This window comes from Mixophyes fleayi, chromosome 2 (genome assembly GCF_038048845.1).
Source record: "Mixophyes fleayi isolate aMixFle1 chromosome 2, aMixFle1.hap1, whole genome shotgun sequence".
NCBI classification, from domain to species: Eukaryota; Metazoa; Chordata; class Amphibia; order Anura; family Limnodynastidae; genus Mixophyes; species Mixophyes fleayi.
In genome coordinates this window covers 92,048,874-92,063,651 of record NC_134403.1, presented here as the reverse complement: position 1 = coordinate 92,063,651, position 14,778 = coordinate 92,048,874, and the positions used below count along the sequence as shown (strand labels likewise).

The following is a 14,778-nucleotide window of genomic DNA, read 5'->3' as shown; positions in this document are numbered from 1 at the left end:
ATACACCGCACTATATAAATAAATAACACTACACCATATTATGTAAATTAACTGTATAATTTCTAAATATAAAAAAATACATAGATAGCAAACATTTCTTCAATACCACCGATACAAATGTAAACCTGTATATTTATACCACATGCTCAACATCCCATACTCCATGGTGCACAAAACAAGTGTCTGAAACAAGTAAACCAGACAAAATTAAACACAAAAGAAAAAGTTAAAAGCTATCATTTGATAAAATCTCTGCATATCCCTAAACTTAAATAGTAATGAAAACCCTGTTGAAATTGTAAATATGAACTTACAGAAACACACCCACTTTTTTCAATTAATGTTTTTGATTCTTCTGCATTGTTTTGGGGAAACTTAAAGAACTACAACATATAAGTAAGGGTAAGCAAAACAAGCATCAATCACATCCAAATGTCCCGGAGTAATTATCTTGTCATTATTACACTACAACAACAATGATCGTTTTCATTGCTGAAAATAAATTAAATACAGAAACCACAAACAAATAATAATCATGGATGATCGTCTATGGTGGTATAGAAGAATGTTTCTAAAATAAAGTAATGCAGTAAAGATAATTATTCTAGCTATGGCATGAGCACAGTGGGATAAGTAAACCAGTCTCGCTTTCTGTAAGACCGTTTCACCGCTAATTGCTAAGAGATGTCTGATAAGGCCATAGTGATATGTTATGTCTACAAGAATATTTATTTAGCTGTCACACACCCAGGGCTGAAATGTAGGCCCTGAGAGAAATGACACAGGAAAACAAACACTATCAACCGTATATACATCAATACAAAGAGGGCTAATATTTCAGGAACAAAGTAAAACTCCCATTAAACCTGTGTGGTTACACTACTGACCACTATGTGATAATACAAACAAGCAACACAGTTACAGGGTTCATATCATATATAATAACCTCATTTCAATCTTTGGAGGTCATTTCACCAAGTTTTACCATAAGACAAGAGTCAGTGATAGCTGTAATACATAGCAAAAGCTGCCACTGACCTAAAGGAGACATGGATGAGATTATACCGTTCTTATAATGCTGTCACAAGGTAGAGGCAGAAATAATGTTACAGTAAGTATAATATTACTACAAGGTTTAAAGATAAAGAAACATCATAATTTCACAGCAACAACTTCCTTATGTTACAAACTGCTGATAGAAAGCCCGGTTTCAGACATGCCAGTTAGATAGAGCCCATACACTGATTAATCTGTGCCTCTTCTACCCAAGCTGCAGACACAGCCACAGAAGAATTCCAGAAAATCGCTCTATAATTCAGCACTCATCTGTAATGATGCGTACAAAGATTACTGTACATCAAATTTACTCCACAACTGGAGCGCCCAGAGGAATTCCCAGTGATGCAGCTTATGTGAACAAGATGGTAAAATGGAAGTAGGAGGTTTTTGTTAAGAGAAAAAAGCAACATAATAGGGAGAATTTATGATGGGTGAGCACAAAGGAAAAAAAAGGCATTTCTTATGCCAGGTGTGCCCTGTGTGCCATCTACAACATACATGAAGTTATCTGGACTTCTCTGTCCTGTGGCACCTTAACGTGTCCTAGCTGAGTGCAACCAACAGAAAGATCCAAGGCCATAACTATGCCTACCTGTCTCTATCACCCACCCAGCTTATTAAAGCAACACTCCCAAATTAATGTCAACTGCTCATTTTAATATCTTATCAAGCAGTACAATGCCAGTTTGTCATTTGTGTATTTGATCCGCTTTTGCTGTAAACCCACATGTATACACTTCTAGCTATGCATGGACTCCCACTGCGAACTCAAGTTAACATGTCGTCCAAACATGCTTCAAAGTCCAGTCTGTTAACAATCCTAATAAGCTCTGCAGGTCTATGTAAATGTAGGGATTGCCCAGTCAACTCTGCTTTTGCTCATGTGAATATAAGGCATGTAAAGTCAGTATGTTGCTTTTCTTGTTTGTTGTGCATGGTAAATAGATTTTACAATGGTAGGTTGGGCTATACATTTACACACAGTCTCAGGGCTCCAAGCTACAGCACTATCAATAGGACAGACTGGTCAATAATTATGGCTGAGAAACAGGTTATCTACCAACAGCTGACTTCCAACTATTTATAAAACAAACCGTATGCAAATGGTATTGTAACAGTGAGGATGATAAGTCAGCGCTTTATTTTCAGTACACCACTAGTTTCATATGTCATTATTTTTATTTCAGCATGCATGGATTCTGTTATATATATATATATATATATATATATATATAACACGTTGTTTTAGAAATGGCAATAAGCACATATAGTGCATGGCACTACTGCAGTTTTACTACAAATATTAGGAATAAAGTCAAGAATATCTTACAATCAATCTCAGACGAAGATAATGTTTAAATGTCAGTATATCTGACAAAGAGGGCGTCTTCTTCACCTTGTGCCACGTCTAGCAATGCTACTACTTAGCCTGTCATTACTGAATATAGGCAACCATCTATTGTATTGTATTGTATATGAGTGTAAAGATATCAAGATCATATATGTCTTACACAGATATGACTCACAATGCATTGGCAGTCACCAGCAGGTCGTAGTTGTCAAAGAGAATGACCTCGGGTGCTTCAACGATGATGATGTAGAGAACCTGAATAGACAACATGAGCGCCAGTTTCCCGATGCTGCTGATCTGAAGGAATACGGAGCAGGCCAGCAGGTTCAGCAGTATGCTGTAATTGAAGTACTGCCAAGGACAAAATAGAAGAAACATTTGATGCAGAATATGCAAAAGAGATGGTCCATTTACATGTCATACTATGTCTACGACTTATACACCCATCCTGTTTGTCTCATCTACTGACAATAACAACTACAACAACTACACTAATACTACTAATAATATCATGTTTAGATGGGTGCTAACTCTAAATAAGGGAATAAGGAGCCCACACAAACCTTCATGTCATCACTCACAAAAACAATACAAAAGAATTGCTGAAGCCACAACAAACCTAGCTATGGGGATCAACATTTATTACAAAATAATTATAAAAAAGTGGCTGTGGACTGCCGTCTGGCTCAATAGCGGAACCACCGCCGTTCAATAGGACGAGTGGTCAATACTGAGAGACAGAGTGTAGCAGCTGATCTCAGGACACATTTGTTGTGTGTGTTCATACCTCTGGAAAGTTGCACGATGGCCGATCAGAGCCACATGGAGCAGTCTCCATGCTCAAGTTATAGTTGAGGATCTGGAAATGACAGGCATTGACGGACTGCACACTGATATTCAGTTCTTGAGCGGCACACTCAGAGAGACTCTGGTGATTACAGGCAAACTAGAAATACCAAATGGAGACCGTGAGACCAGACCTACAATAACATTTTAGACTGTTTGACAGCTCCACAAATATAACATCCCAGAAAAACAATTAGAGGGTGAAAGAGATTGGATAAAATGCTGGTTTCCAGCAGTAGTTTAGCCAATCAGCAGGAAAAAGTGAAGAATCATTCTATAAGGAATAAAAAAACACTACTGGCTCTAATTTTGTAAAGAATGCTCTAGAACTATTAGTACAATATATCAGTTGTGTATGCATACCATGTTAACAAAGGCCGAGGTGAAAACCAATAAGATGGTGAAGATCCCAATGAGGGTGCTGTTTGTTCGCGACTGGACAATTTTCCGAGACACCCGTTGCAAGGCTGATGGGAAAAGCTGTAGAAGATATCAGAGTTGACGCCTCCACACAGAAAACATATCAATCCCCCCATCTATAATAGCTGCAGTCACTCACCTTTATGCAGGAGTATACAGCACACACAAACAGTATATTGACCAGAATGATGAAGATGCTGGTGTAGACTCCAAGCATGAGGAAGGAACTGCACAAGAGAGTCACTGTTAGTAAGGACACTGAACACTCACAAAGGGCAGAGGTGCTCTCTACCAACTCTGTCATGTAATATCATGCAACAGATGTCTGCTTTTACGGCTTAAAATATTGTCGGATCGGTACTCCCTACTTGTAAATCTATGTTTATTTTATGCGACATACATGTTACATAAGTTGCATTCGCTCACACTATAGCGGTAATATTCCCTGTCAAGTTCAGTCAATGATTGAAATAGGAGACAAAGAGATTAAGAATTGTGAAATCAGCCTATTGATTTCAGCAGTGTCACTGTGAAGTCCTTAAATAACGCAATATTTTTTTTAAATATTCAATAGTAGTTGCTTTTTTTAGCTGAATCATGGAGGTCCCCCCATTCCTGAACATTAGCAGTTCTGGAGAAGACACCCCGCTGGTGGCTGCAGTCCCATGATGCTCTAGGTCTCACAGCTGCTGCAGACGGATGTTATTGATGTGACTTGTCCAATCAGTTCCATCTACTACCTCCATCTGCAGCAAATCACATTCACACTCCAGGCAACGAGCTACGGGGCACTTAGGGTCTGCAGGACCCAGGGAGGGGAGTTGCAGGCACAGTGGTAGTGCTACTTTGCCAAGAAATGTTATATATAAAAAAACAAAAAAAAAGAACAAGGAGTTCTTTTACAGTCTACAAAACAGACGGTGAGGTATCATGGAATGCAGGTTTTTTTCTTTTTTGAATAGATAATTTAGAATTTTAGTTACGCAAAACAGTTAATTAGGTTACATTTATAGAGCAGTTCTAGAACCTTTTACTTAGTATATAATACATTCTCTTTAAATGTTATGTAGAAGTAACATGAGACAAACTGTTATGAACTTACTGGGGAAATATGACAATTTGGATAAAGCAAATGAAGCAGAAGACCAGCAAGGTGCAGGCCACGTAGCCTCCGAAACGATCATCTACTTTCTTGGAATACTGCAACATACATAAAAGGATTAAGAGTTGAAGGCAAACATATATACATTTCCCAGCTACAATTCACTATCACTGGGTATTCATCAAAGTAATATTACATGATATGTGGTTCATCTTAAATGGTAAAACATAAAAAAATTAAATACAATATAGTCTTAGGGGGTATATTTACTAAATTGCAGGTTTGCAAACGTGTAGATGTTGTCTGTAGCAACCAATCAAATTCTAGGTGTCATTTTGTTGAATGTACTAAGCAAATGATAACTAGAATCGGATCTGTTGCTATAGGCAACAACTCCACTCTTTCAAACCCGATGTTTAGTAAATATACCCCAATATAGTTGTAATCCCCTCTAAAATGAGGTGTGCTTAGTTAACATAAATCACTTTGGTTACTTGTGAGGAGGATCGATCCGTTAATTTGTTATTTGTTTTGTGATGCATGCAACTATTAACCACAGGCATGTGATTACCAAGGAAACCACAGTCACATGATATACATAGTGAATAGAGGGACTTTGGAACGCCACTCCTTTCAGTAGGCATATAAATGAGTCACTACAGATAAATTGTGCAAACCGAATAGTTATAGGAGTACCATCTAGAAAAAGGACTTCAACTTCATGGCAAAGAGATACAACATATTAAAATAATAACGAACACATTTATGTGGGATTTCTGCTTTAAGTATGGTTTGTGGAACACTACATAACGCTTCAAAGAGGTAATATGTGAAATGATGCCGCCTTCGAAGTGCACCCAATTATGGCTCTGTGATGCCATTAGTCCTTACTTAATTGGTAGGCTACAGTATCATGAATACTTATTGAGCCCGCAAAATGGCTGCGTCTAATGAGTGTTGGAGACCGATAAAGATACATCAATAATAATTTAAAAAATGATAATACTTTTATTAAAATATTATGTATGACACCTGCATGAATAAAATGAAGATATTTATCTAAGAACATTACTGCATGCTCCAACCAACCATGCTTTTCAACTGGCAACTAGCAAGACTCTTACTGATAGGCATATTAAAGGGTATTCCATCTTCACACAGCTTTATTGTACACGTTCTCCTGTGACTATTACACGATACATAACTTTATCTACTTGCCTTCCTTCTGTGTCTTTCACCAAGGCATTTATATAATCTAAGTAGAGCTGTTTATAGGTGTTTCCTTTGGGTAGGACACATTTTTAATACAACAGAATCCAAAGAGCCATTTGCTAGGGCAAGAAAAACAAACAACTCTGCCTATAGGATATAAAGGCTTTGGTGAAACCTATAGGAAGCAATATAAAAGACATGTAAAAGATAAAACAAAGTAAAATATGCTGGGTGACATGTAAATTAAAGTCATTTTACCTTAGCAGGGAAAACTGTATTGTAATTCCCACTCATTATTAATGATAAATGAACAGATAAGTCACATAATTACCCAGGCGTTATACAAATCATGTATATAAAACAAAAGCATATTTGAGTGGGTAGTGACTTCCTTGGAGGAATAGGTCCTTGCTGACACTTCCGCTGTAACCACAGAGACATGGTGGTACGTCATATGTAGAACTGTATCAACGTGTTTGTTATGGACACAAAGCATTTCCTATTGCCAGTGTCCTTTATCAAGATACCAGGGAGCTGTTTTGAAGACATTTACTTGTAACAAAAGTGTTACCTTTTTCTCCAGGTCTGTGGTTTGAAAAGTGAGGATGAATTTTTTAACATGATCTTTGCGTAACTGATCAATACTCCGCGCATCTATCGCTCTTGCCAGGAACTCATCCACTTCATCCTCTGGATTCAGAGCTTCCTGTGTGTTCCTGCTACAAAATACAAAAGGAAGAAACCAAATTGATGTGATGTCTATGGCCACACACAGGCTGGTCCTGCCGCTTGCTGATGGTCTAACGGACATGATGACTGATTAGGGGCCACTTAATGTGGCCAGAAGACGGCAGCGTTGTCAACAGCTGTCATCTGGGGTCATCTTCAACCGCATTTAACTTGCCCAATAATGGATTGGCCATCAGGCATTGCGACCATTTGTTCAAAATTGTCTGTGGTGTTGCTATGTGTTGGGGTTAGCATGTGTCACATATGAAGAGAGCTAGCAACACAAATCAATAAAAATAACAAAAGTATCTTATTCACACAAATGGATATTTACAGCAACTGTTGTCATTTACTTTTAGTCTGCAAGCAACACACACTTTGTAAAGGCATTACCAGGCCGCCTACTGAGTATCAGGGTTGTGATTTAGAAATGAAGCTTTAGTGCTATACCAAAAGATAGAAAAAGTACGCTATGGGGATTTGTATAAATCTGTAGAAAACGAGTTCTGGTGTCTTCTACTTACTTGTCTTTGCTTGATTCATCAATGCCCTGAGAACAGAGAGAGAGAAAGATTTTTGTAGAGTATTTCATTTTATATTTACAACTCTCCCTGAAGCAGTCATGTTAATAACTATGCACATGCAAACTTTTGGCAAGTACCACATTAGTGCACCATGAAAACACAAGGACTGACTTACAACTGTATCCCCAAAGAGTGAGCAAAGCTTTCTCAGGAAACCAACATAACAAAGAAATAGGAAATGACGCAAAGCTAACAACTTTGGAAATCGAATTGTATGCCCACGACAAATGCACCTTTTACCACTTTATTTAAATGGCGTGTTTACCTTAATAAGGAGGTAAGAAGCTGCTCAATTGTAAAATGCACACGTTTCAAAGTTTCCATTTTACTATTTTCTTGTCTACAGAAACAATAAGTCTGATCAAAATAGCTGATCACTATAGACTTTGAGCAATTAGTCACGTCTAGTTTATTTATAACTCCCTCACACACACATCTGTTCGCAGAACTGGTATTGTTTCCTGTGATCTATTACAATTAAAAACATTTATTATTTTGGTGAGTCATCTAGAACTGATGTCAGTTTTGGCTCAGCGAGAACTGGAAAACGGTTTGTAAACAGAACTCTGACGTAGGTCAGATGTGGTGTAGAACTACAGCTCCAAGCATGCACAGCAAGCCACTAGATTTAATGTGACATCCAGAACATGCAGTAGAAGTTTGAGAACTGTAGTCTATCAATAAGTTTGTACTCTTCCTAATTTACAATGATATGATTCCCCCCCCCCCCACCCCAATAATTGTTTCTGATCTTTTTAGGGAAAGGAGGGAGAGGATTGTGAAGGTATAAATAAAAGTAGTAACAAAAGAGGGCTGAGGAACAGTACAGATTAGAGCAGCATGCAATTTGTAAAACATATATAGGGTAGGTAATTGGTGCAAGTGCAAAACAGATGCCCTATAAGGGAGAGAAGATTTCTGTAGGTTTGGGAGTGCGTACAGCTCCAGTGGCAGAAGTTAAATCATAGTAAAAATATAGTTTCAGGCTAGTTCATATATAAGAGGGCAGCTAACCAGACATGGACACATATGGGTCTGTCTCCAAATCAATAGTTTCCAAAGATTGGCAAAATTAAGCATTGGCAGATTTAAATAGAGTGGAGGATTTCTAGAGTTGTCCTAGTAGTCTTCAAGTTGCCACCAGAAAGTGGCCTATGATGTACCTTGAACCTTATTAAGACAATATGAGGGGGAATTATAAAGCAGTGAAATCATAGTGCCTAGAGGAATGCTGGGGCTCATAAATGTAATATATAGGGTAAATACACATGGCCACAGAGGCTTTACCCTTGGGCAGATCCAGAAAACATGATGGAGGTTGGGCTTTTCCCCAAATTGTCACCAGCACAAAAGGGTTGGTTCCTGGGACAATTTTAATACCTTTAGCTGTTCTACGTATCCACGAAGGAGTAACTTCATAAAGCCTTCAAGGCTGTCTACACTGATTCACTGCAGAAAGCAAGTAAAGGAAGCACCGCTGCAGTGAGCATCCTTCATGTCTGACATCAGGGCAGTCAGCGCCACATTGGACCTGCATCAACCGCATGCAACACACAGTGAGAAACCACGGAGCTGGACCAAAGTTTTTAATTTCACTCCTCTTTGCCACCATCCTGGAGATCTTAGATGTGTGTTCACACATACAAGGCTGTTCTGTGGGTGTCAGTGTCATTGATTTTGTAGCTTTTTGGTGTCAGTATCCTAGAGGTCTCTCACCATGTGTCCACGGATGCTAACCTGAACCTTTTTTCAGGGATCGAGTGTATAACAAGTGCAGAAGCGGTTAACCCAGTTGTCAGGGAACAGGGGTAAATTACCCCAAATACGGTAAAAATGACATTTCTGGGGGTAATGCTGCCGATTCACATGCTGTCAGTTGGATTGTAGACCCCTTTAAATGTGAAATTGCTGTTGTACCAGAAGAGCCTCAAGGGTTGGCAGAGGCACTTCTTGAGCTTCGATGCAATAATGAAGCACGTATTACATTTGAAAACAAAGCAGATCTGTCATATTTTTGAATGTCAACAGCTGCAAAGACATTCAAAATTGCACGAGGAGGCAGTCAAAAATTTGCTGCCTTTTGCAACAACATACCTTTGCGAACAAGGATTTTCCACTTTTGCTAACACAAGAACAGAGCAGAGAAATCGATTGGACGCTGAAGACTGTATCCAAATTGCTGACATCAAAATGCCCCTATATTGATGCTCTCATATCAAAAATGAAGCAACATAATTTCTCCAAAACCTGAAGTTTTGAAGTTGAAGCTTTCAAAAAATTTTGAATAGATTCAATAAAAGTTTGAATTCCAAATAATTAATATATGATTTCCTTCCTTTCAAATCAAGGTGGTAACGTCGGCGTATCTAAATATATTTGGGGGTAAAAGGTAAAGAAAAAGTTCCCTGACCCCTGGGTTAACCGGTTACACAGTCAGAGGATAGGAACCAGGTATTGGCATTTGTAATTCAAGATGGAGTGGAAAGCGGTATCATGAGAGTGTGTGTGTGACTGGCATAAATAATAAAGGTCAAAGGATGTTAGGAAGTCACAGGGTGAGGAGGGAAGGGCAAGGCCAGGTCACCTTTTTCCTTTTTAACGTCATCTGACCAGGTTCTTCTGCCCACCATTAAAAAAACCGAACCATACCTAGGACATGTTTCCATTACACCAATAAAATAAAGGATATACTGACAAGTGCCAATCAGTTACGTGACCATTGAACTGGAGCTTCAAACATAATTGGTGTACAATAATGGGATGAAGCACCATGACAGACCAGACATCTGCAGAGCACCCTTTTGGTATATGATATAGTCTGCATAGAAACCCAGAAATATATAAATGACTACAACAAATCTGTCATTTCCTTGTAAGCAGATGATGCAATCTACAAGTACCACTGTTTATTCTGACAATCAACTATGCATATATGCTAGCTATGCTGATAATATTCAAGCAATATATCCCCTCCTGTTGCCGTGAGCCACATCGCACAGTACATGTGAAGGCTGTATCTTGTATTCAGAGATTGTATGTATGAATATATAATATATATATATATATATATATATATATATATATATATATATATATATATATATATATATATATATATATATATATATATATATATATATATATATATATATATATATATATATATACACACACACATTTTTTTTTTTTTTTTTTTTCTTAATAATCCGTCTCCTTTCAAAAATGTTAGAATTTTTAGTTCAATTGCCTGGAATATAATTGAGTGGGAGGTTAGCTAGGTAGAAAGGTTTGGTCACCTTTATCACAGCTCACATCCTAACCGAAGTAGACACCCCCTATTAATTGCTGAATTCTCTTGACTGCAATTTTGCAGTCAAACCATTCACTCACAATTCTTTTTATTATGTTAATTAGCAAAGCTAAATGGTTTACATTACAGGAGTAATATGTGCAAATATGTACAAATAAAATACTTTAGAAGGCCAACACCTACTCTATGTCCATCCTCCGCCTGAGACCACTATATATATATATATATATGTGTGTAATTTCCTGCTAACATGTTTTCATCTGCCTGACTACATGATGTTGCTCTAGGACTGCAAAACTAGTTCTAGAACATGCTATTGAGATATTTAATACCCTAGCAGAGCCATATTGCTTCCCAGTCTTCTGAGAGGAGGTAAAGCAACTGTGCCTGATAAGTACAGATTGGCTCTTCCAAAGTGCCTCATAGATCATGCATCAGACCCATTTTAAGTAAAAGTACTGAGCTGCATACTGGATGCACAGATTAGATGAACAGCCATTCAGAGATCAGCATTTACAGAGTGTCCTGACGCTCAGGAACGCCATTCTCGTTAATGAGGAGGACACGCTAATGTGCCTTTAGTTCCATTATAAGTTGAAATGGGTAAGTGCACAGTAAGGAAAGTATGTAAAAGACCCAACTTGCTTCATTTTAAGTGTGAAATACAGGAAAACAATCAGATATCTATTCCAACAAATTCTGTTAATCCAAGTATGTCAGGAGTGTGAAATCCAGCATAATGAGTACAGGAAGAAGCAAAAACTGTGACGGTCGTGGGCAACAGAATGGGAGCACTACATATTGGACATGTTCATCATGGGCCACCAAACGTCAGTGTATACCATACTGTACACTATACATCTCTCACTAGTGTCTTTATTTTACAGATCTTCATATGATCTTCTGAGGATAGGAGGTTTCCTGTGTGCGAACTTCATAGACACATATAAGACCAGCAGCCTCCCTTCAGTTTATACCAGCGGGCTGACATTAGAATCTGACTCCACATGTGCATGCTGTCATTGGATCTGTCCATACTAGACTGCTGAAGCGAAACACGTTTTCAATAGAAAGTCTTTAGGGCATGTGTGACAAGGCTGCATCGTGCCTTTAGGAAGGATTTGGCAGAGAAAGTCATGTTCGCTGAGAGTGGCTTGCCCCTTGGCACGTCTCATTAGGCTGATCCCATAGGAGGCCTTCTGACGAACTATTTAATTAAGTGTTTCTGAGAAAAGAGCTGTGCGTCCCTGTGCAGTCGCTGCCTACCCTCATCAGGAGGCCTCTCTCACGCTCAGTCCTTGGGAAAGTCAGCAGCCTGTGTGAGGTTAAAGAATAGCCAAACACTAACACAGCTTCACTGTCACATCACTTATAACAAGACTGCACATTCCTCTTGATTCACTGCAGCCTGTACACTTAAATCACTTGTATATATAAAGATTTGCTGAGAAAATCAAGAGCACAGGCAAGCCTGAGAGACTCCTTATACATAATCTCCAAGCAAGAGTTGTACTATTTTCACAATCATTTCTCCACTTGGTGGTACTTGTTCTTTTGCAGTTTATGGATTGTAACTCAGCTGTGCAAGCAATATGCAGCAGCTCTCCCCATTACTAGATTCAGACATGAATGTAAGCTGTCGCGGGCTGGGTCCTCTCTACCCTATGTCTCACGTCGGTCTATCTACCACGTTTGCTCCAGTGCTGATCTAATGCGAGTTCTTTGTGTTATCGCTGCACTGACTGTTTACACACTGAATTCGTACTTATTTTTGCACTACCTGCAATTGTTGAAGCATTACGCATAATTGGGTTTTGTACCACACGTCTGCTATTATGCTTAACTGTATTTATTTTTATACTTATACTGTGTACTCATTCACGTATTTGTCATGTTGTATTCCTGTATTCGTATGCCAAATGTCTCGTGCTGCGGAATCTTATAAATAAACAACGAGGACATGTAAAGATGAGATTTATTTCTATTAAAAAATAAGATTGTGTGTTTACTACAAATGTATAGTAAAAGTTGAATGTATGGACTTCATTTCATAAAGAGATGGATTTGACATCACAATCTTCCAGCAGCAATATCACTATTCCTATCTGCTCCTTCCACAATCTAATGGTCAGTAGGCTGTTTTCTGGTTATCTCTATTCCCCTCCTCACATCATGACACTGCCACATGCAGCCCGGTCCTTGCTAACATAACCACATGAGTGGGCAAGTATCTGCCTAGGAAAAGATCAGCAGTTATCTCCTCAAACAGTTTGTGCTGCTGCAAGTATTCCGATGATCTGATTGGCTACAGGTGGTCCTATCCCTGCCCACTTCAAAACTGGAAGAGGAAGAGATGAAGATAAATACAATAAGGTGCTTGAGTCTGTTGCTACCACAAACTGTTCACTATGGAGCAATAAATTGTTCTTGTGTGAAATATTATATTGGTTTATGTTACCTGTCTATAAAGAGGTAAACTGGTGAGGTGAGTAGAAATTATTCAGTTGGTTTTACAAATATCGGAAGCCAGATTTTTATATAATGATCATTCGTGTTTATACAGCACAAGAAATGTTACAGGGCCCTCTGAACCATCTTTCCCGGTGCTGTTTGCCAATCCCATCAAGCTTACCATCTATTTCTGTTGCCTAAACACAGGGACTGAAAGTAGTTTATCCAGTGTATCAAGGAGGAACTTAAGCCATTGTCTCCAGCAAATATCTCCGTGTCATTGTTAGTCAATGCTTTTCACCAATAGGTCCTCCTCCCACAATGGCAATTCAATCTAACCTACCTTAATATTAGCAAATATTGTGTATTAATTATTGTAGCTTCTTGTTAGCACTGTACCATTGTGCATAGCATACCCCAACACCTACTTCCCAGAATTTATTGGCTTCACACTCACCATTTGCCGGAAAGCCTTGGAGCCTTTGTTGCGTGGAAAGGACCTTTCGGGTACCCAGACTCGTGTTAGTCCCTCATTTGAGTTAGCTCTCGCTCTCTGTAGTTTTGCCAGAATGGCTTTTTCCTCTTTCTGAGAATAAGGACACAAAGACATTAATAATATTAATACACACTCCACTGAATATGTCCCACATTATGCCACACCAACAGTCCTCCTGCTCATTTTAAGGGCTAGAGTTCAGATTTAAGCGGAGCAAAACAGGATGGGTTTCCTTTCATAACGCGGTAAAATAATGGAATGCAATTAAACATGATCAGAAAGGATCAGCTTACACATCTTAACATGACAAGTATGCACGTTAGTCCACAACACTTTATTCTATATTTAAGTAGCTTACAAAGAAGATATAAAAGCAGTTCCAATACCTGCATAAAAGTACAAAATTAAGCAGCAACACTTTGCATTGGATTTTAAATGGAAACGAGAAAATGCTGCAATTTGGTCATTTTTGACCAAATCAGTACGACATTGCCATTGGCCCCAAACGAACCATACGGTTTGATCAGACTTGGTCAGATGAGATGTTGATGCTAAATGGACAGAAAATATGGTTGGCTGATGAGCGTATCGGAGTATGTATACAATAATCAGCTCACCACTATGCATGGACCTCAATGATCCATTCATTCTGTACTTGGTAAAACAACCGGATCACTATGCAGCCATTAGCATCAAATGGAATGATTTTATTTGGTTTGCCTAACAGAAGCTTGATCTGAAGGCCACTGGGAGTAAAGTACTGGGAGACTTGTTGATGGTAAAAACCTATTATTCACTTTAATCCTAGCTTTGTTTATTATATTTAGTATTGAAAATTCAGCTGAACAGGTTTAATTTCTGTTTCTGTAAAATGTATTTTAGACAATGTACAACATAAAAAGAAATGAAGATTACACAAAGTCAAGTGTGATAGATCATCACATTCCATGGACTGCTAGATCCCCAACCCCGACCTACTCACCCTCTTCTGGCTACATCCAGTCACAAGGAAGGTTTTGATATCATGTTCCTTCAGATAGGCGTTCCTCTCACCTCCATGACCAGGTTCCACCTCATAATCTCCATTCAGGTAATTTAAAGTAGCACTTGTTATGTGTATCCGTCTGGACAGAGAGGAGATATAGCACAATGTGAATACCGAGCACCAATAAAATGACATTTAACTGCAGAACACACAGCATTACTGACTAGCCTTGT

At 38.6% G+C, this 14,778-nt stretch overlaps 1 protein-coding gene across 3 annotated transcripts in view; it reads right to left on the bottom strand.

Annotated features, from left to right (window-relative positions):
• ADCY6 (adenylate cyclase 6) overlaps window positions 1–14,778 on the bottom strand; it is a 118,369-nt gene that overhangs the window by 14,318 nt on the left and 89,273 nt on the right. For all 3 annotated transcript variants that reach the window (XM_075199650.1, XM_075199649.1, XM_075199648.1), the window contains exons 9-17: window positions 14,543–14,684; window positions 13,522–13,650; window positions 7,244–7,269; window positions 6,562–6,709; window positions 4,779–4,876; window positions 3,816–3,903; window positions 3,620–3,736; window positions 3,198–3,356; window positions 2,586–2,761 (exon numbers count right to left, since the gene is read on the bottom strand). In XM_075199650.1, the coding sequence (XP_075055751.1) occupies window positions 2,586–2,761; window positions 3,198–3,356; window positions 3,620–3,736; window positions 3,816–3,903; window positions 4,779–4,876; window positions 6,562–6,709; window positions 7,244–7,269; window positions 13,522–13,650; window positions 14,543–14,684 (1,083 nt within the window). The remainder of the gene's footprint in view (window positions 1–2,585; window positions 2,762–3,197; window positions 3,357–3,619; window positions 3,737–3,815; window positions 3,904–4,778; window positions 4,877–6,561; window positions 6,710–7,243; window positions 7,270–13,521; window positions 13,651–14,542; window positions 14,685–14,778) is intronic.